At 39.1% G+C, this 22,084-nt stretch overlaps 1 protein-coding gene across 1 annotated transcript in view; it reads right to left on the reverse strand.

Annotated features, from left to right (window-relative positions):
- HAO1 (hydroxyacid oxidase 1) overlaps positions 1 to 22,084 on the reverse strand; it is a 64,440-nt gene that overhangs the window by 29,256 nt on the left and 13,100 nt on the right. The window contains exons 3-4 of the mRNA XM_060124321.1: positions 9,235 to 9,490; positions 828 to 1,003 (exon numbers count right to left, since the gene is read on the reverse strand). Coding sequence (XP_059980304.1) covers positions 828 to 1,003; positions 9,235 to 9,490 — 432 coding nt within the window. The remainder of the gene's footprint in view (positions 1 to 827; positions 1,004 to 9,234; positions 9,491 to 22,084) is intronic.

Consider the following 22,084-nt stretch of genomic DNA (forward strand, 5'->3'; position numbering starts at 1 on the left):
GACTCATACATATTCAAGTAAAGCCTATGAAAAAGTTTTGATTCTATGTCGTTGTTAACCCTGAGATAAGTTAATAGAATCTCTCAACCCAGAGACACTAACTTAAACATTTCCATTTAAAATAATATGTTTGGGGCAGTTATTCATATAACAGTACTTAAGGAATGTTTTCAAAGGCAAGAAAACATTTTTGTGGGTGAACACATTTACACTCCAAATTATTATAGTCATTGGTACCTCCCTGCGGGATTTGCATACATGTGGATACTGGGGAAGTGGTCAAGTTCCTTAATACCTATGGCTTGATATTTGAGGATTTTAATGTTCTTGTCAGTCTTTCTTTAAAGGGAGGTGATGTGGGATTCACCACACTCAGAAAGTCAGTTCTAGTCATTGGTACTGGGAGGGAACAGGACAAAACTAGAAAATGTTCTTTAAAAAGGTCTGGCTGTCATAATATCATCCTTGGGGCTTTTTGTTGTCTTAGAGCAGCTGTTGGCAGCTTTCAACCAAAGCAATGAACTCAAGACCTTCTACCTAGATTTTGCCAAGCTCTGTGATTTGATGACAGTTCCGAAATAAGGCAATGTCATCCCAATTCTTTAGAAAAGATAACTTCTTAATTCATGAGAATCCTGTTCTCCTTCAGAATACTACCTAAGAAGAAGGAAATATTTACTCACTAACACCAAAAGGGAGAATTGAGAGATAAGATGTCTCTATTTCCATACTCATTTTTCCTGATTATTTTCCCTGAAAAAGTATTATGATCATACCCATAAAGAATCATAAAATCATGGTGAACTCAAGTAGAGAAATAAACAAACCTCTCAAAATGCCTTTTGCAACAATGGGCAGGGATGTCAGTCTTCTCAGCCATTTAATATCCTCCCAGCTGATAGATGGGTCTATTGCTTTAGCCACATATGCAGCAAGTCCACTGTTGTCTCCAAAATTTTCCTTGGGAGAAAATGCTAAATCATTGGTTTCAAAATTTTTCATTCTGAAATAAAGAATTGCATAAAATGAGATATTTCCCAAAGTTAAAGATATCGTTACAATGACTCATTCAATGAAAAAAAAAACAGGGTTCCCTTTTCAAATCAATGGGCTGTTCACTCTTCAACCATCTACAGATTGATTGCATTTACATTTTCCATGTTTTGGTGGATGATTCCAGGCTAAATGTGACAATCGAGTGGACTTAATTGGTCACTTACAGTTTATTTTACATCTTAGGTTTTTTACATAAATAAATCAGTTTAAAGGAGAAATGTTTGGCCAAGTTTAAATATCTCTACATTTTTAAGCCACTTTATGAATATAAACAATAAATTTGATGCTATTTTCAGCCAGCAATGCATACTAAGCATAAAGATGAACACTTGCTTGGTGCATCACAATTTACAAAGGGCATTCATATAGCCACAATTTTAAAAGCTTCTGGAAAATAAAATTGATACTCTATAATTCCTATTTTATGTAGAAAATAAAACCAGAGCTGCAGAATGAGATGCCCCCAAGTATAAAACTAGCTAAGGCAGCATTTGAGTTCCAAACTGGGTCTCTTGACTCCTAATTACATTTTCTTCACTCAGATCTCAATTGCATTCTGGCAATTGCATTTGACTTCAGAAATCTTTCAAAGTCCTTGTGGAAAATTCTAGAGGAGACTGGAACTGCAGTAACATGTGTTAACAACTTCTATCTGTTGTTGCTGTAGACTCTTTTCCCTGTCCTACTATTAGCGTGGTGGTGGTGGTGGTGGGCATAGGGAGAATTGGGAAGTGTTTCCCAGCAAATGAGTTGTCAGCTCTTGCTTTTCCCTCCGCCATTTAGTTGTTTTCTCTGAGGCTCTCTCCCTGCTGACTCAGACTCCCAAATCTTCCAGAAAATCCTGAACAAGACATGAGTTTTCCAATTATCAAGACCTTCCTTACTTTGCCTGTGATGTGATGGTTAGTTTTGTCAGCTTGACTGGGCTAAGGGATGCCTAGGTAACTGGGTAGAACATTATTTCTGGGTGTGTCTGTGAGATTAGCATTTAAATCAGTAGACTGAGGAAAGATGTGGGTGGGCATCTTACAATCTGTTGAGGCCCCAAATAGAACAAAAAGGTGGAGGGAGGACAAATTCATTCTCTCAGTTTGAGCTGGGACGTCCATCATCTCCTGCTCTTGCACATTGGAGCTATTGGTTGTCAAACCTTCTGGCTTGACCAGGACTTACACTATGGGCCCCCAGTTCTTGGGCCTTCACACTCAGACTGGGACTTATACCATTGGCTCCCCTAGTTCTCAGGCTTTCGGATTTGGACTTGAACTACTCTGACTTTCCTGGGCCTCCAGCGTGTAGAGAGTAGATTGTGGGATTTCTTAGCCTCCATAATTGTGTGAGCCAATCCCTCATACTAAATCTTTCTATAGATATAGATACTAATATATAGATATGGGTATCCTATTGGTTCTGTTTCTCTGGAGAACCTGACTAATACATATGACTTTTTCTTGCTCTTGGAGCCTGAGTCACCATCTACGCAGAGGACTCAACTTGTCAAGGGTGTTGGTATATAAATACCCCAGCTTCTTCACACATAGGCAGACTAACTCTGAGAAGTATTCTACAAGATCTCCCAGAGTTTCCCAGCAGGGTTAAATTTTAGTTGCCCATAGCTGTAGCTGTCTTGAAAACATGCCCATTGTTCACTACCTCCCCTCCCTTGCACCTCTTCCTTATTCCTTTCATCTTCCAAAAGAACTACTTGTACTTAAAACAGTGCCTCTCACTCTGCTCCTAAAGGAACCCAAACTGAGACACACCCCATTGAGTTGCTGCCTTCTCCTATGTCTAATTTTGTTAACCCAGCTTAGAACAGTATTTTTCTAATTCACCTGTAAGACTCTGCTACTGGCTTACTCTATACCTGAAGTCTTTTCTCTTAGTCTAATATACTGATATCTTGACTAGATTTTGGCAGTTCTCCAAGCTAGGGATAAAGTCTTTCCTGCCTGCACCTCTGACCACTAACTGGATTGATGGTCATCTGGATACACAATGGCACCATCCATGTGACTTACCTGCCTTACAGACCCAAATCCAATTACCTACTTCATTTCTCTAAAAAGCTGATTTTGAATGATGACAATGATCTGGACTCACCTTGTTGTTCTGCACATTATAAATTACCATGCTAGCAAATGTCTTCTTTGCATAAAAGTACAACTGTATCTCTCGCTTAGTCATAGGTTTTTATTCCCTTCCACTGGCTCTGCCACTGAACACAGAAAGGATCTTGGAGCCAAGGCTATAGCAATTTTTATATAAACTTAGAAGCACATAGGCACACTATTTTTAAATTTTTTAAGAGAATCATAAGACTTCAGGACTTCCCTGGAGGTCCCGTGGTTAAGACTCCATGCTTCCACTGCAGGGGGCATGGGTTCAATCCCTGGTTGGGAAATTAAGATCCCGCATGCTGCACTGTGCAGCCAAAAAAAAAAAAAAAAAGAGAGAGTGAATCATAAGACTTCAATACAAAATTAGGTTTAATGCTTTTAGTGTGCTTTCAGCTAAAATAGCTGGTTGTGTAGCTTGGGTGGCATCTATTAACATAAGGACATGAACATTCATATCCCAAGTAACTCTTTTCAACCACTGGCAAAGTTTTCTCAATAAGGATTGAATAGTTAGTCTAATAATTTCATTGACTCAGGTGGCCATTAAATATCACAGAAAATTCCAACTCCATGAGAGTCATACTGGTATCCATCTATTTGCTGAGTTTTGGTTTGGATTTTAGCTGAAATACTTGGTTTTTTTTTAATCAACCCACTTATGGTTGTACATTTTATCAAAGACTTTGGTCTTCTGTGGTCATCCTAACTTTAATTAAGCTAACCTTCTGATCAATAAACATACCCTTACTATGGAGAGCTATTCCATTACTTAGAAATGATATTAAGTGATATTAAATGCCAAACTCCTAAATAATATTGTTAATAAGAAAAAGGTCCAGTCTGTCTATCCTATAGCAAAACCAGGGGAAAAATAAGAATAATATCTGTATGTGTATATTCTCTGCATAGCACCCCACTCCCATCCCAAACAAGCTGCAGTGTTTCAGCAGGGGTGGGGTGAAAGGGTGAAATGGATAGGAAAAAACAGAAACATGGATAAAATTATATAAATAACTGTTGTTATTCTTGGATGGTGAAATGCAGATCAACACTTGAATGAATGTTGCCTTACAGAAATTTCAGGGCACAATGAAGCCTTGTTGTTACTCTAAAACGTTGTTCAAAGCCAGAAGCCAAGAAAAAGTTTTCAGATATCTTGACAGAGACCCACGATGGAGTGTTTTACCCATGGCTCTGAAGGAAACCTCCATGAATGCTATTTTTATTAGAATTATGACATATACACAGAAAAACACTTAAAGCGGCTTCTGATAACCAAAGTACTCCATTTCATAAGGAAGGAAAAGGGCAACATCAAAATAATAACATGATTACTTGGGACTTAATTCTCCAAATCCCAATCTGTTTAATGACCCAAAGGCAAGGGATAGTATTTCTTCTTTGTAAGAGACTCATTGTGCCTTGAATGGCCCCCAAATATGCTTTTTAATCTAATATAAAAATGATCTTAGTTTTTAGTAAGTTAGTATTATAAAAAGGTAACAACTACTAAAGAAAGTTAACTTTATTAAATAACCAGTTGTAACGTTGATAAAGATGACTATTACTGAGAAATATACAATATTTTGCATTGTAAGTATTGATAATGTGACATTAAAGATATAAAGATAAAGCCATATGTCTCCACTGTGGGAAACAAACTATAAAATAACAAACGGTATAACACACGGTATCAACACAATATGAGAGAGAGACATTCATAATACATTATAGAAATTGGTGCATGGAATACTAGCGTTTAATTCTGTGGTTAGGAAAACATCTCTATTGATTGCATAGCCCTGCTAATTTCTTCTTCAATGTGGCTGGGCAGTTGGAAGAAAGGTTCAGGTCAAGGATTTTAAGTATGAGCCCAAACCCTTGTTCAACTTCTTGCTTTATTGGGTAAATCTCTTATGATTTAGCACATTTTTATTGACTGATTCAACCTTACTTATTTAGCACCTACTATGTGCCAGTGTTTTAGTAAAATGGTCAAAAATGCCTGGCCACCTAGGGTTGATATTCTAAGCAAGGGAGACAGAAACTAAACAAGGAACATAATAAGTAATTTATGGAGCATGTTAGAATATAAGTGCTATACAAAAGAAAGGAAAAAAAAGAGCAGAATAAGAGGAATGCAATCTGGTAGATGCTTAACTTGAAAGTTTAAATATGGTAAACATGGTCTCAATGAGAAGATATAGAGGAAATTGGCAGATCTGTGCTTTTGTAGTTGTGTCCTGTTGCTGCTATAACACACACACACCTAGAGGCTTTAAAGTGACACAAATTTATCATATTACAGTTCTGGAGGTCAGAAGTCCAAAATGTATCTCATTGGACTAAACTCAAGGTGTCGTTAGGGCTGTTTTCCTTCCAGAAGCTGTAGGGGAGAATCCATTTCCTTTCCTTGTCTAGCTTCTAGAAACCACCTACAGTCCCTGATTCCCGATGCTATCACTCATATCTCTGCTTCTCTCATTGCATCTCCTTCTCTGACTTTGACCCTCCTGCTTTGCTCTTATAAGAATGCTTTCCATTACTGTGATAATCCAGAATAATTATCCCATCTTGAGGTCCTTGACTTAATCACATCTGCAAAGTCCATTTTGCCATGTAAAATATTAATAACATATTCACAGGTTCTAGGGATCAAAACATGGACATCTTTGGGAGGTCATTATTCTGCTTAATATTATGTGAATTATACTGTGAACATTTTCCTAACCAAATAATTCAGAGGCTGTTGGGTCATGTACAAAGTCCTCCTTCAAATCCTTTTCTCCCCTCCACCTCCACAACCCAGGATCCCCACACATATTGTGTCTCTATTCTGATCTCTACTGTTTAGTTTTTATTTTTGTTTCCCAACATAAAGACATGTAGAGTCACCTCTGATGTCAAAATGTAAAGGAAGTGAAGTTAGTTATGCATTGATTTGGGGAAAGAACTTTACAGGCAGAGGGAAGAGTCAATTCTGAGGCTCTAAGGGGCAGGTGTCTTTGGCATGTTGAAAGAACAGTAGGAAAGCCAGAGGTTCTAGGAAGAGTGAATGAAGTTGAGGGAGCTGGGCAATGAGATCAGAGAAGCAAGGGGGACACTCACTGGCCACTTTTATCCAGAGAGACCGGGGAAGACAGTGCATTCTGATCTCTTTTTGTGGGCTGTGCTCTGGCTGTTGTGATGAATACATCATTTCAGGGCATAAGGAAGCATGTCCCTGGGCAAATCATCAAAAGTGTAGGTGTTATGATTTACCTTGATCTTAGTCGATGATTGGGAATTTCTTTTCTTTTAACTGCCTTGATGCTGCACTGAAGAGCCAAATCTTAACCCGGGATAAATGAGCCACCTCTGTGGGGCATGGAGATGGAAGAAGGTCCCTGCCTCAGAGCCTCAGGAACCAGTCTGGTGAATTGGCTTCAATCCTCTCCTCTGCCGAGAGCAGATGAGAATTCGCTTTACTCCCCGAGTTTCGGGGACCTCTGGGCCACTTATACTGCACACATATGTGTGTTTTGCATATGGACCAAGCAGAGATTACCAAACTCCTGAACTCTGGCTGGTCCCAGACGCCAGGAGTCAGGTCCCGCCCCCTCCCCTCCAGGCAGAGGAAGCCGTGAGGGTTGGAAGGAGCCGCCGCTTTACAGACTCATTCTCCTCTGGATTTCCTGCCTCCCTTGCCTGCCAAACCTCATTCTGAACAGCCCGGCTTCACCTTCTGTGAGTCAGGTCAGTTGAGGAAAGAAACCTGATTTCATATCAGGCTGTAACAGATGAGCTTTTTGGTAGCATGTGGCCTCCAGCGGAAGCCTGGGCCTCCCATCATGTGCTCTGCCTTCACTGCTGAATGTGGGCCCCAGGGTGCTGCCCCCCTGAAGCCCACAGGGACAAACAGGGCCAGTGTATGCACTGGGGGCCAGGGCACCAGCAAGGGGTGTTTCCTGTGTTCCCCGTAGCCTGGATGTGTGGCTCATTATTTGATCATCTTCAGACGGGAGATGTGACAAGCTGGGGAGCCGTGGCCACTCCTGTGCACATTGACAGCTGAAAAGGGCCTTTGTCTCCCAGTCCCTCACGTCATCTGGGCAGGAGCCTGGGAGCAAAAAGGGGGAAAAAGCAAAGCAGCCTTCCCATTCCTGGCTAAATGGCCCTGGCACCCAGGAGCAAGAGATACCGGCCAGAATTAACACATGTCATCCCCCATCTAAGTAGATACCGCTCTGAACCACTTGTTATCCTGAGCAAGAAACTGTTTCCTAAGCTTAAAGAAAACCTACTGTATTATTTATTATTGTTGTTCTTGCTAGTAGAAGTGGTAAGAGGAGGAGGAAAAGGAATAGTAAATTCCTTTTTAAACGGCCAAAGCAAAACAATGAGGGACACTTCCTGTCAGAAGCCTAAATACTGGGAAACTAATTATTTTAGAAAATCTAAAAATGAAAGCAACCAAAATAGAGAAATAATGTGAATACAGGTTTCATATTAAGGAAATTTGAAACCATCTACTTTCTGACGAATTTGGCAAGAAGTAGGAATATGTCAGGGACGTTTGTTTTTGTTTTTGTTCTCTTAGAAAGACAGGATGTTTGTGCAATTCAGTGTCTGGGATGCATGGAGCGGGGTGATTGACAGCTGTCGGGGGAGCACTTTGTCATTGGGCCATTGACAGTATCCCATACAGAAATAATATCTTAAACCTACCTAGAAGTGTCACGGAGATAACATCACACAGCTCATTTACTTATGGTTTAACAGCAAGATTTTATGCACAGTAGCTTATACTTAAATAAGTTTACATACAGCAGAGCTATATGACAGTTATGTGACACTTACATAAGGCTATGGACTTATGTGATGCATGAGAGACATCCCATTCTCTAATACATATGGAATTCCTGGCTTCCAACAATCATTGTCCTTATGTGGAATGCTGATTTGATTTTGAATCTTTTAGATTTTGGATCTTTTAAAAGGATTAACTTTATATGTAGACAAAATAAGCAACAGTCCGTTTGAAGTGAGGTCTAGGATTCCAAAGAAGGCATCCCTCATTTCCTGTACTCTGATGGATGCTTTGAAATCCCATCATCAAAATGTCCTCCATTAAAACTAAGATTTGAGTTCCTGGTCAAAGAGTTTTAGCCCTATGAAAAACATAAGGGCAGATTTTGGTGGGAACTGAGGGAAGGTAAAAACGAAGGGGAGGGGAGATCTGTAGCTTAAGGAGGTTGGGGGTCTTTCTCAATAAACTCCATTGAGTTTCTAGTTTTAACTCAAGATGATTCTAATCTTTTACAGGGAAAAGGACAACAATTCCCTGCTGATGGATGGGCTCACAGTTTAATTTTAGATTACTAGATACATTGTTTTTGCTAAGATGAATGAATGAGTAAATGGATCAAAGAATGAATGAACCAGTGAATAAGTTAATGAATCTTGATCCATGGGTGAACCACAACAAAAGAGGAATATTGCTGAAAGAAGAAGTAGTAGATGAAGGAGCAAATGTGTGGCTTCTTTTGTCTCCATTCTTTTAGCTTTCTTCAATCTTCCTTGCCAGAGTTGTTCCAAATACAATAAAAATAAAATTAAAAGGGTGCTTTTTTATTTCAGCAGACAAAGAAATAGGGTATTAGGATCACAATAACAAGCTGTTGTTTAGTTTAAATTAAATATCTTCTGTCTATATGGAAATTCATCTTACTCAAAGCCCTTAATGCACTCTGAGACATAATTTTTTTTTGACTTTTACAAGTATACGGCAATTCCTATCTCTGTTTTTATAGCTCAAGTACGTGACACCCATATAAGGGGTGTGATTTGCTGAGGATTATGTGGATATTGGACAATGGCACCATCTCTAGAATCCAGACCTTATCATCCCTAGACAAATCCCAGTCAACCATACTTTGGCACCAACATTTTGTGAAGATCTAATTCCCCAGGGCACCCACGTAGAAACTGGAGAAAGTCTTTAGAGTTGGATCATGACAAGAGCAAAGAGAATTAGAAAACCAGCTCAGGGACCCAGTGATCAGAGACCCATTATTACCTGAGTTGGGGTGGCAGTTTGAACCTGTTACGCACATCATCGAAGCGGTTGCCCAAGTAAGGTGTGTCCACTGTCACAAATATGGCCTTGTAGCCCATCCACTCAGCCCGCCGCACCAGCTGCTTGGTAACCTCACGGTCCTTGTAGATGTACAGCTGCAGCCAGCGAAGTGCCTCAGGACCAGCTTCTGCCACTTCTTCAATTGAGGAGGTGGCCCAGGAGCTCAACAACATGCCCGTTCCCAGTGACCTGCAAGCTTGGGAAGAAAGGAGAAGATCAAGGTCAGTCTGGCATTTTCCCTACTCCAAAGTCTTCAAGTTATGGTTCCAGGGGTAAAGCCATCTACAAGGGCAATTTGGAAATAAGAAGTTAAGTCTTTAAAAGTAAGAAATATGCATTCTTTTCCTCACTCTGTGAACCGATCTTGAAGACAAAAATGACTCAAATAGCCAAAGATGTGCTATGTATTTGGATAAAAAAATTGGAAGCAACTTGAATCTCCAACTTTAGGGGATTAGATAACCTATAGTTCATAAATAAAATGAAATATACACACCCATGGAAAGTAATATTTTTGTGATGGTTAATTTTATGTGTCAGCTTGGCTAAGCAATTGTGCCCAGATATTTGCTCAAATATGTCCAGGATGTTGCTGTGAAGATATTTTTTTAAAGGAGGTTAGCATTTAAATCAGTGGACTTTAAGTAAAGCAGATTACTCTCCATAATGTGAATGGGCCTCATCTAATAAGTTGAAGGCCTTAAGAAAAAGACTGATTGTTCTTGAGGAAGAGGGAATACTGTCAGCAGACTGCCTCCAGATTCAACACCAGCTCAGCTATTCCTGGGGTCTCTAACATGCCAGCCATAGATTTTGGACTTACCAGTCTATACAATTGTATGAGCCAATTCCTTAAATCTCTCTCTCTGTCTCTCTCTCTCTGTCTCTCTCTCTCTCTCTCGTGCGCGCACGCACAATCCCCCTTTCATTCCACCCCTCTTCTTTTTCTGACTATGACAGTTACAAAAGAATGACACTGACAGACATAGACAGTTTTTCAAGGTATATTAAGAAAGCAGGGAATTCCCTGGCAGTCCAGTGGTTAGTACTCTGCGCTCTCACTGCTGGGGCCCAGGTTCAATCCTTGGTCGGGGAACTAAGATCCACATGGCACAGCCCGCCCCCAAAAAAAGAAGAAGAAGAAAGAAAGAAAGAAAAAGAAAGCAAAAATCCTCCAAAATAACATATATAACATGATTTGTACAAATGTGATTATTGGTGTATGAACCTAAACAAACTAATTGTTAATTATAGGTGGGGAAGTTTAATTTTTCTTCCTTTTTAACTTTTTAAATGTTATCTTTTAAGCTTTTGTTAAAGGTGCATCTACCATTTATGTTGTCTTTTAAAATTTTATACAATTCATATGTTAGACATTTCAAACAGACATCAGTTACCTCACAATCTTTTAAACAAGATATCAAAAAATGAGCAAATAAATGAAAAATTAGATAAAATCATGTAACTTATTGTCTTAGAGAACTTGAAAGAACATGGGTGATAGGCTTTTTTCCAAAAATAGGTAGTCAAATTGGGGTCAGCTTTAGTGCAGGAGAAACTGATAAAATGTTTGTATGCCAAATGCCAAACATACCAAGAGATAAATAATAAATATATAAAACTGACTGTGTGACCCTGGGTCATTCGACTTACCTGTGTCCCTGCCATATATCAGTTGTGAGTAAAAGTCATCCAAGTGACACTTACAGGGTGATGATAAGAATTAGACGACATGCTGTTTATAAAGCTACTCTGAGAGGTTAAAATGCTTTCATGCTTCTTGAACTTTAGCAGGCAACCAAATCCCCTGGAGTATTTGTGAAAACACAGGTTGTGAAAAACACCCCTAGAGTTTCAGATTCAGTCGGTCTGAGATGGAGCCCAAGAATTTGCCTTTCTAACCAGCTTCCAGGCGGTACTGATGCTGCCAGTCCCTGGACCACACTTTGACATTTAAATAGCATTGTCATTTGATAGTAAAACTCTAAGTTCACCTGGTAACAAAGTGGATTTTGTTTTTGATAAATGTTACTTTTCCTATGTCATTGAAGGTGTTTTTCATCCCTATTTTTCAGGTCACAGGTCAAATAAAGAAGACTTAAGCTGGAGATTATATTATCTATGGGTCACTAATCTGTTTCCCCCAAGTGTTCCTTTGAGAATTTCTCTCATAAGGACTCATGATTTGCAAAATATTGTCCAAAAATACCACATTTTAAGTAAGTAATAATAAGTAGTGATATGTATGAACATCCTGAACCATAGTGTTATTTTCATTGAGTTGTAAATATGGAAAATAACTCTAGGTCATCCAGTGCTGTTTGGAACAAACACTAGAGGACAATGATTGCTGGGATCAGAATCTCCTAACCATCAATTTACCACAAAGAAAATGTGTCCTGAAGAGGATGTGGCCTAAGTAAGGTCACAGAGAGATGGGCAACTGAGTGAAACAAGAATCCAGCATGTCTGACCACTCCTGCAAGGCAATGATTTTCCTAGAATTCCCAGATGCTCAGAAGACTCCCCTGGTATCAAATATGGATAAATGTACTCCTCCAATCCTTCAGGGCCATGACACCCAAGGGACACCCACAGTTTTCCATATGCCTGAGGGACAATACCATGGCCAGAGTTCTGTGAAAGCATGGGAATTTGGAAACCAGTGGGTAAGGCCTGCCATTGGTTTCCAGGTGCAGACTGTGGCTGCACAAAGTGGTCCAGCTAAGAGGACTAGCACATGATAAAGCACCTTTTTGTAGTTTATGAAAAAGCATCATGCAGGCAACAGCAGCTCTGCTAATAAGGATCAAAAATCCTCAAACAGATCTCCTTGAATTCATAAGAAATATCTACAGACATTCCACACAGATTGTTAAAACGCTACAAACCAATACACCAATAATATTTACTTTACTTAAACTATCAAATTAGCAGGAGGCTTCAGCCTTAACAAGTATTTTGCCCATTTCCCTTGGGTAAGCATGTCTGGAGTAAGGTAAGGCCAGTCTGTGCCATCTGGTTCCTGAGTCTTCTGGCTTTGATACTAATGGTTCCTGATGCTATTGGTGCTTGAGGTTCATTTTCCAAGATTAAATCATACAGGACTGAAATTTTGAATCAGGGTCCCCCCAAATTCTAAGTTACCATTGTTTCCAGGTATAGGCATTCAGTAAATACTTGGTAAATTAATAGGTTTACTCCAAGACAGTCTCCTGGATGCAGGGGGAATATCAGAGACTGTGCTGACATATTATGAGTTGAGGCTAAGATGCTACCCCCAAGAGAGAACAGGAGCAAAACTGAGACAGCTCCATGTTTCTTGGAACATATATTACCAATGTGCTATGATCCCCATTAGCTTGTGATTATTTGCTGTGATAAAGAAAAACATTACTCTGAATAGCCAAAGCAATCCTGAGAAAGAAAAACAGAGCGGAGGAATCAGGCTCCCTTGACTTCAGACTATACTACAAAGCTACAGTAATCAAGACATTATGGTACTGGCACAAAAACAGAAATATAGGTCAATGGAACAGGATAGAAAGCTCAGAGATAGGGCTTCCCTGGTGGTGCAGTTGTTGAGAGTCCACCTGCCGATGCAGGGGACACGGGTTCGTGCCCCAGTCCGGGAAGATCCCACATGCCACAGAGAGGCTGGGCCTGAGAGCCATGGCCGCTGAGCCTGCACCTCTGGATCCTGTGCTCCGCAACGGGAGAGACCACAACAGTGAGAGGCCCGCATACCGAAAAATAAAAGAAAGCTCAGAGATAAACCCATTCACATATGGTTACCTTATCTTTGACAAAGGAGGCAAGACTATACAATGGAGAAAAGACAGCCTCTTCAGTAAGTGGTGCTGGGAAAACTGGACAGCTACATGTAAAAGAATGAAATTAGAATACTTCCTAACACCATACACAAAAATAAACTCAAAATGGATTACAGACCTAAATGTAAGGTCAGACACTGTAAAACTCTTAGAGGAAAACACAGGCAGAACACTCTATGACATAAATCACAGCAAGATCCTTTTTGACCCACCTCCAAGAGAAATAGAAATAAAAACAAAAATAAACAAAAGGGACCTAATGAAACTTAAAAGCTTTTGCACAGCAAAGGAAACCATAAACAAGACAGCCCTCAGAATGGGAGAAAATATTTGCAAATGTAGCACTGACAAAGGATTAATCTCCAAAATTTATAAGCAGCTCATGCAGCTCAATATCAAAAAAACAAACAACCCAATCCAAAAATGGGCAGAAGACCTAAATAGACATTTCTCCAAAGAAGATATACAGTTTGCCAACAAACACATGAAAGGATGTTCAACATCACTAATCATTAGAGAAATTCAAATCAAAACTACAATGAGGTATTACCTCACACTGGTCAGAATGTCCATCATCAAAAAATCTAGAAACAATAAATGCTGGAGAGGGTGTGGAGAAAAGGGAACACTCTTGCACTGTTGGTGGGAATGTAAATTGATACAGCCACTATGGAGAACAGTATGGAGGTTCCTTAAAAACCTAAAAATAGAACTACTATATGACCCAGCAATCCCACTACTGGGCATATACCCTGAGAAAACCATAATTCAAAGAGTCATGTATCCCAGTGTTCATTGCAGCACTATTTACAATAACCAGGACATGGAAGCAACCTAAGTGTCCATCAACAGATGAATGATTAAAGAAGATGTGGCACATATATACAATGGAATATTACTCAGCCATAAAAAGAAATGAAATTGAGTTATTTGTAGCGAGGTAGATGGACCTAGAGTCTGTCATAGACAGTGAAGTCAGAAAAACAAATACCATATGCTAACACATATATATGGAATCTAAAAAAATAAAGGTTCTGAAGAACCTAGGGGCAGGATAGGAATAAAGATGCAGACGTAGAGAATGGACTTGAGGACACAGGGAGGGGCAAAGGTAAGCTGGGACGAGTGAGAGAGTGACATGGACATATATACACTACCAAATGTAAAACAGATAGCTAGTGGGAAGAAGCTGCATAGCACAGAGACATCAGCTCGGTGCTTTGTGACCACCTAGAGGGGTGGGATAGGGAGGGTGGGAGGGAGACGCAAGAGGGAGGGGATATGGGGATATATGTATACATATAGCTGATTCACTTTGTTATACAGCAGAAACTAATACAACATTGTAAAGCAACTATACTCCATTAAACATGTTTAAAAAAAGAAAAAACATTGATGAATTACATCCACTGTTTTCAACACAGTTTTATGTTAGAAGGAGATAAGGGAGCCTGGGATTTGCAAGGACCACTCACAGAGACAGTCAAAAATTTTCCTACCTCCACTAAGGACAGATCTAAGATTCCATTGGTACATACCAGCATGACAATTCAGCTTGTTGAAATATTGAAATACTTCCATTCTTGTTTGTAAATAACCATGGCTCCAAAGTAAATGACCCCTCTTCCTGAGTCCCTTCAATGTGACATCTCTCTTTTCTCTCACTAAGGAGTCTCTGGATTCCCCAAACTCCACACACCCACACAATCCAGCAATTTAAAGGCTGGTGCGTGGCAGAGCTGGGTACATCCAGACCACCATTAGAGCACTAGAGAAAAACATCTGAGCATCTCTTGCAATTGGTCAAAGTCTTTGCTCTACAGGTTGCTAAATATTTCAAATATCACCTTGGCCTCAGAGATAAACATGTGTCCTTCCAGCTCATATTATTCTTTGGGGAGCAAAAATTATAAGCTTTTGAATTTTGTAAACCACCTAGCATAGTCAGATTTTTGTTGAGAAATTCTAATTCGAGTTATCCTAGTCTAGCGTCAAAAGCTCAAAATGGTTGAAGTCCATTTTCTCTCCCTATTCATTTTCCACAAAGAAACTCTCATCTGCTCTCAAAAGTAGCAACTGTCAGATTTCATTTTACAAAGGGCAGGGTCAACTTTCATAGACCTCCATTCCCAAAATGTGGTGCAGCAACAGAAAACTCCAAAGCATGTCGCCTTTTCCCAACACCTGGCAAAATGGAGATCATCTCTGAGGTGATATTATTGTAAAGGCAAGGCCTGGCTCTTGCCCATGATGAGGATCCCCAGTATTTATCCAAGTCTAAAAATCTTGGCTTTCATAATAGTGAGGGTATCCTAGAAACAACGTACCCAGGAGGCTACACCATTAAGTAAACATTGATCCCATATGACTATTTCCTTACTTCCACAAGCTCTTTGTTTCATCATCCCTAAGATATATCTTCAAGGATAGACACCTAAACTTTAAATGCTCTAGATATATTCAGACTTTGTTTATATTTGACATTTCTTTTTCTTCTTTATTTAGAGGCAATAGGAATACATTATGCCATTGCTATTAAAAAATGCATATCACTCACACACACACACACACACCACTAAATGAGACACTAGTAAGGTTTGGGACCTTGAAACATCAAAGATAAAACCCTATAAATGACCTACGTGATAACATCTATCTCTCAGAAAGACAAGATCCAATGGATTGAGAGTCAGAAGGCCTGGGCTACAGTCCCAGCTTTGCCAACTGAGGCACATTTCATCTGCAAAGTTTGTCTAACCACAGCTGCTGCCCTGCCCACTTCATAGTGTTGTCAGATGGTCCACTGAGACAATGTTTGTGGATGTTTTCTGGTAAACTCTAAAGCTAAACAATTGTAAAGGGTTAAGTGAGAGAATGTCTAATACTATTTGGGAAAAGAAGTTCTAGATAGCTTTTTAAATTTTCCGAATTTTGCCGAGGACCTGGATTTCTCCTCATTATTCACAATCTTCTCAACACACAGCTTTCCTCTGCAATGGTTTTGATGCGTAAGACACTCATTTATCCTTGCAAATATATGGGCAAATTCTCACTACCTGAAGCAAGAAAGCACTTAAGGGAGAGAGGAAATTTCTCCAGGCCAAGGAATTCTGGGCTAGGGCTGATCATTTCCATTAATACATTCCGAGGGTGTACATCTTTTTGGAAAGTCAGGGACAAAACAAAAGCAAATAATCTAAGAGGTGTAACAAAAACATGCATTTCCCCACTCCTCATGCCTACCCTTTATTTGCCTACAGACTTTCATGGAGAGAACTGTGTGGTAAATCTATGCGGCTGCCAGCTTTTGCTAAGTCCAGCCATCTAGCAGTAATACCTAGAAGCAATGGTTCCAAATTCTCCCTACACTTTTTGGTTTCTCTCCTCTTTTATTTGCAATACAACTGCAAATATAATGATATGGAAATAATGAGATTAGCATCATTGTTTATTATCAGCTATAACCCCTCCCCCAACCCCAAAGTGGGCTATGGGCTAGTGGAAAATGTTGGTGCAATGTGTTTAACAGAATAAAAGTTATCCTCAGACCTATCCAAATGAAGTTTCTTATTAGAATTAAATCACATGCCCTAGGCTGGGGAAATGCTTCAGGGTTTGCAATAATCTGGCATAAAATCAAGTTAATTCTTCCTCCCCAGACCACCATTCAATAGAAATAACTCAGTTTCCTACACTATGAAACCTGTAATCAACTACCAAGGTTTACATCACTTCATATTAGATATGAATTCAGCCACCCCTGGGGTTGATGCAAATGCTAAACTCCGACGTTTAGCGATTTGGCTGGGCTAGAACAGGTAAATAGCTTTGCAAAGCAGCACGAGCTGGCAAAATCCTCCCTGTGGCTACGGAATGCAATTGTACTTCTAAATTTTGCCAAGGTTTCATTTTACATCAAGCCTAATGACAACATTTATTTCTAATCCAGGTAATCTGGATGTGAAGTAGAGAAGACAGGAAACCTATCGTGGCCTTAAATTTTAGGGATGCTAAGTCTGCCTGTCCCAATTCTTTAATTGAAAACTGCTTTGTACACGTCTCTCTTGTGTATCTTAGAGTCTGCTTCGCAGTTCCTGCTCATTGCAGGCAGTCATCACGAAATCAGCTGGCTCTCAGAAGGTCTTAGAGGATCTTCGGATGGAAATGATATTCATGCTACACCCAAAACTGTTTCATCTTCGAGGATTTAAGTTATGCCTTTGGCTGGGAACCACCAGAAACTTTCATTCCAAGTCTTTGTCCAGTGCTTCTCAAGCTTCGACATGCACAGGAATCACATGGGGATGTTGATAAAATTCAGATTCTGACTCAATAGGTCTGGGATAGGACTTAGATTCTATATTTCTAACAAGCTCCCGAGTGATGCTGATGCTTGTTTCATGGACTATACTTTAAGAAGAATGAAGTAGATATCTTCTTTCACAAGGACTCATGCAAGTTAATTGGATATATCTGATGGCCTGAGTAATGACAGGACCTTATAGGAAACAGGAGGGAGAAACTGACCAGTGGTGTTACGGGGGTGGGGGGGTTGGGAGGGGTAGCAGCTGGCTCCTGTCTTGTCAGTTGCCAGCCACATACTGCTGAATCTTTCTTCTCCATTGTTGTCCCTCTGGAGAGGGGCGCAGGTGCCTTTGCAACATTTTCTTATGCATTCATCTTTTGCTAGATTTAAAGTCAAGGAACTAAATTGCATTACAGTAACAACCTCTCAGCACACTTAACCATTATCAGACATACTTTATAACCTTGCTTATCCAAGATTTTCCTAGCTTCCTAGATTTCAAATTCAAGGCAAAATTAAGCAACAGAATAAAAATAAAATGACAGAAGAAGAGGAAAAAGAAGAAGATGTTTCTCAAAGTTAAGAAGGCACAATTTACCAATATAAAATAGCTTCCAAATGTTTAATGTCAGCACCAACAACCTTACATATATAAATAAGCTGCTGAATCATCAAATAAAACTAAAGTTCATCATGCTAGGCTTGACAAGGGAGAGAATTATAATACATTTGAGAACGATGTTTATTCACTACCACAAAAAAAAAAAAAAGAAAAACAACAACAGAGAAAATGTAAACTATTAGTTATCAATGGGAGTCAATGTCTGATATTTGGAACATTAATTCATGTGGGATAAGTCATATATCCAGATTAGAGCAGAGCAACTAAGCAATGTGCTACTTTGGGTACAAATTATTTCCTTGAAAATAACTTTCCTATATGGGAAAAGTGAGTTAAGCTTCCAAAATTATGTATTTAAAGGAAAGGGGATAATATAATAAAAGGCCCAAAGGGGCTTTTTTTAGGTACATTTGATTAAAAAGCTCCTGCAAAACTTAGTCACCAAAACAGCTGTGCTGAAAATTTTGCTGAGAAAACGCATTTTGTCCTCTGCACAGGAAGTCATTATGTAATGGGGAAAATATGCAATGACAAAGTACCAAGCAGTTGTGTGGTTCTAAACTCAGGGTCTGACACACTGAAGTGTTCTCATCCTACCAGTTTACCCTACCAGCCAGTGAGTGGGTCAGCCTTTCTTTGCACAGGAACTATTATTACACAGGTTTGTTAAAGACACAATTAACGTTATTGTCTTAATGTCTAAAGTTATCATTGAGATGACCCAGAAGAAGAATGTTCTGAAGTCAGTCATCTAAGGGAAGAACAAAACTTCTACTATAATCATGAGTGAAATACTTAGAAGTGGTCAAACAAATATTCATGTACGGTTTAGAAAATTTAGCCGATTTAAATACTGCCCCAAAAGGCCAAGAAACCAGTGTTTTCATGATGGTTCATTGTCTGAATTTGGGACAGTAACCTTGAGCAGTCATAATGTCACTACACCTCAAGAACTCTTTTTCATTGTATGGAAATATTTTCAAGGAACAGTTAGTCCAATGACATCTTAGCCCTCCCTTCCTTGCTCCTACTTTATCTCTGGGGCAGAATTCTGCAATAGACAAAAACATTAGCTTTACTATACCGATTCCCAGGTTATTATTCTGTCATTTTATTGAGTCGTCAGGTCCTGTCATAACTGGCTGATGGCATGGAGATGACACCACAGTGAGATGCCTTTTAACGATGGTTTCAAGGAGTATCAGGTTTGCACGTGGTGACTTCAATCAACCTCTCTCAATTTAACAACCTCAGTATTGGAATATATATGTCAACCTCTGACTTCTCACTGTCACATCTTTAAGGTCATCAGGCACACTAATGATTTGAGAAGAAGCACTCTCATGCTCTTGAGAAAGCTGATCAATAGCTGAAATTCTGGTATAAAATACTAGAAATTATTTCATTTGATGTTGGTCTTTAAGATAGCTGGAGTCTAATTTTTTAATAGCTGTTTTGGATTAATGAAGTTTGTCTCATTGCAAAGTGATTTCAACACTGAATCTATCACTTTTTGAAAAATTTTATATATGAATTATACATTTATATATATATGCATATATAAGATGTCCATAATCATTAATATATATGCATGTGTATGTAGATGTAACATGTGTGAGTGTATGTACAGAAAGAGCATGTCCACTGACTTTTTTTTTTTCTTTTTGCGGTACGCGGGCCTCTCACTGTTGTGGCCTCTCCCGTCGAGGGGCACAGGCTCCGGACGCGCAGGCTCAGCGGCCATGGCTCACGGGCCCAGCCACTCCACAGCATGTGGGATCCTCCCGGACCGGGGCACGAACCCGTGTCCCCTGCAATCGGCAGGCGGACTCAACCACTGCGCCACCAGGGAAGCCCCTACTGACTTTTGATTATTGAAAAAGAAGGTCCAGAACACAAAACTGAGATAAAAGAGTTTGAAAATAAAAGCAAGAAAAGGTATGAATTGATTTTTTTTACTACAATGATGCAAAGAGATATCCCCTTCCAAATGTTTAACTAATGTAATTTGGACAAAGTTTTAGTGAACTATCCTTTCTCCTTTATTCCTCCCTACTTTTGTTTCTTCTCGGTAAAAGTGATAAAATAATGGATGAAGACAAATAACTGGGTTAAACTCTAGAGTGAAACAGATCAACAAACCTCATCTTAACCACTCACCAACACTAGACATTGGTCAAAGGTGTCCTTCTCCTCCACTGTCAACTGAGGAGAATGATAAATAATAATGACCTCACAGGTCTATTGCGAGGATTAATAATAAGGATGAAAAGTCCAAGCACCTGGTGCATAAAAGGCACTCACCTCAGAAAGAGTAAAATTTCATTTAAAGCAAATCTGGTGCTTTTCCTGGATTTAGATAAAATTAAGAATAATGGTGATATTTTCCTTGTAGGTATGCTGAAATGTATATCTACTTGATCACCTAGTACAACACATAAATATATCAATAAAGCTTTCAAAAATACATCGTTTGGGTCTGGAGTAAAGGAAATGACAATTTTTCCTGCCGAATGGTCTTTCACTCAGTGTTAAGGTTGATCACTTAATCTCGGAAAATCCAGAAAATTCAACAGCTAAAGCTCTCACCTACACCCTAATTCAGTTCTTTGGGGTCTTTGTGTTACTCTGCAATCTGTTCCACCTGCACCTTAATAGGTGGCCAAGTCATAGCTGAGTCCCAAAACTTCACTTTGGAATGTTCTGGTCTTTTAGGCTCAAAAAGAAAGTATTTAGACTTAATGGTTTTATGACCCATCAAATTCTGTGTGGTAGCCTCTAATTGCATCCAGGGGCAGGAATTTCTTTTTTAAATCTTTTTTTTTTTTCTGACAGTTTAATAAGAATTTACTAATATGCCAAGCATTCCTGGAATGCATTAAGTGGGTTTTAATTTTTCTCTATTTGAGGTCCCAGCACTCCCTCATGTGGCATTTGTCCACATAACAAGTCAGAAGCAAAAGGATAAGTAAATATTTAATCTCCTTTTTTCTCTTTCTTTTTGATTTCCCATGATTAAATGGAGCAAAAGAGCTAATGCATACCTCCATGGAGTACAAAATAAAATTTTATTACAGCTACTGTGCATAAAACCAGAGAGATTTTCACCATAATGTCCTAAAAGCCTCAATGCTATAGTAAGCATTTAGTTAATTGGTTCTTTGAGAAATCAGAAATGTTCTACTTATTTTGCAAGATGGAAATTTAACCTAATGAGACCACCTCCCTTATGTGCTACTAGCATTTATGTTTATTATTGCTATTTTCTTCAATATGTTAAATATTTTGGAGAAATGATTCTGTATTCATCCCTGAGGCTTACGTGAAGGATAAAACTTAAAAAATCAAAAACCAATCTAGTAGAGTTTCAAACGATATGCCATTATAAGTAGAGGCATTTATCTGACTGCTTAAATATTATAATAATGGTCAATTATTAAAATGTTGACTAAATCATCCACTGCAATAAATCTCTTATTCATAAAACAATGCATAGCAAACTGCTCTCCACTGAGTGTTTTCTGGTTATTTTCCTTCCATCTTAAAAGAGTTTTAATTTTCATTTGTTTAAACTTCAAGCCCCTTTATTTATGCTCCTGAATTTTGCACAAGCCTCTTATTTCCTAATAAGTTTCATATTCTGTGGCTTATTCCATACTCTCAAAACTAAAAGGATAAAACTGTAAAAACATAGAACACTTACAGTAAATATTACAAGACTATAGCATACAGCTTGCCTTAGGGGTCTTGCTGCAGTTAATGACATTTGGAAATATCAGCAACTGACCAGGGTATTATAGACAGCATTGTGTAAGTGATTAATAACCTTGAGCAAGGTATTTAATCTCTCCAAGCCTCAGTTTCCACATGCACAGGAGTCAGAGGAAGATCCTCAGGGCTTTGGGCTCACACATTTTAAGACAGTGGTCAGGGATAGATGAGTTAATAAATTCAAATTGCCTGGCACACATTAATTGTTAAATAAATGGTCGTTATCATCATTTTCCACAAGACTTTGAAGTATCACTT

This window comes from Lagenorhynchus albirostris, chromosome 15 (genome assembly GCF_949774975.1).
Source record: "Lagenorhynchus albirostris chromosome 15, mLagAlb1.1, whole genome shotgun sequence".
In the NCBI taxonomy this organism is placed as follows: Eukaryota; Metazoa; Chordata; class Mammalia; order Artiodactyla; family Delphinidae; genus Lagenorhynchus; species Lagenorhynchus albirostris.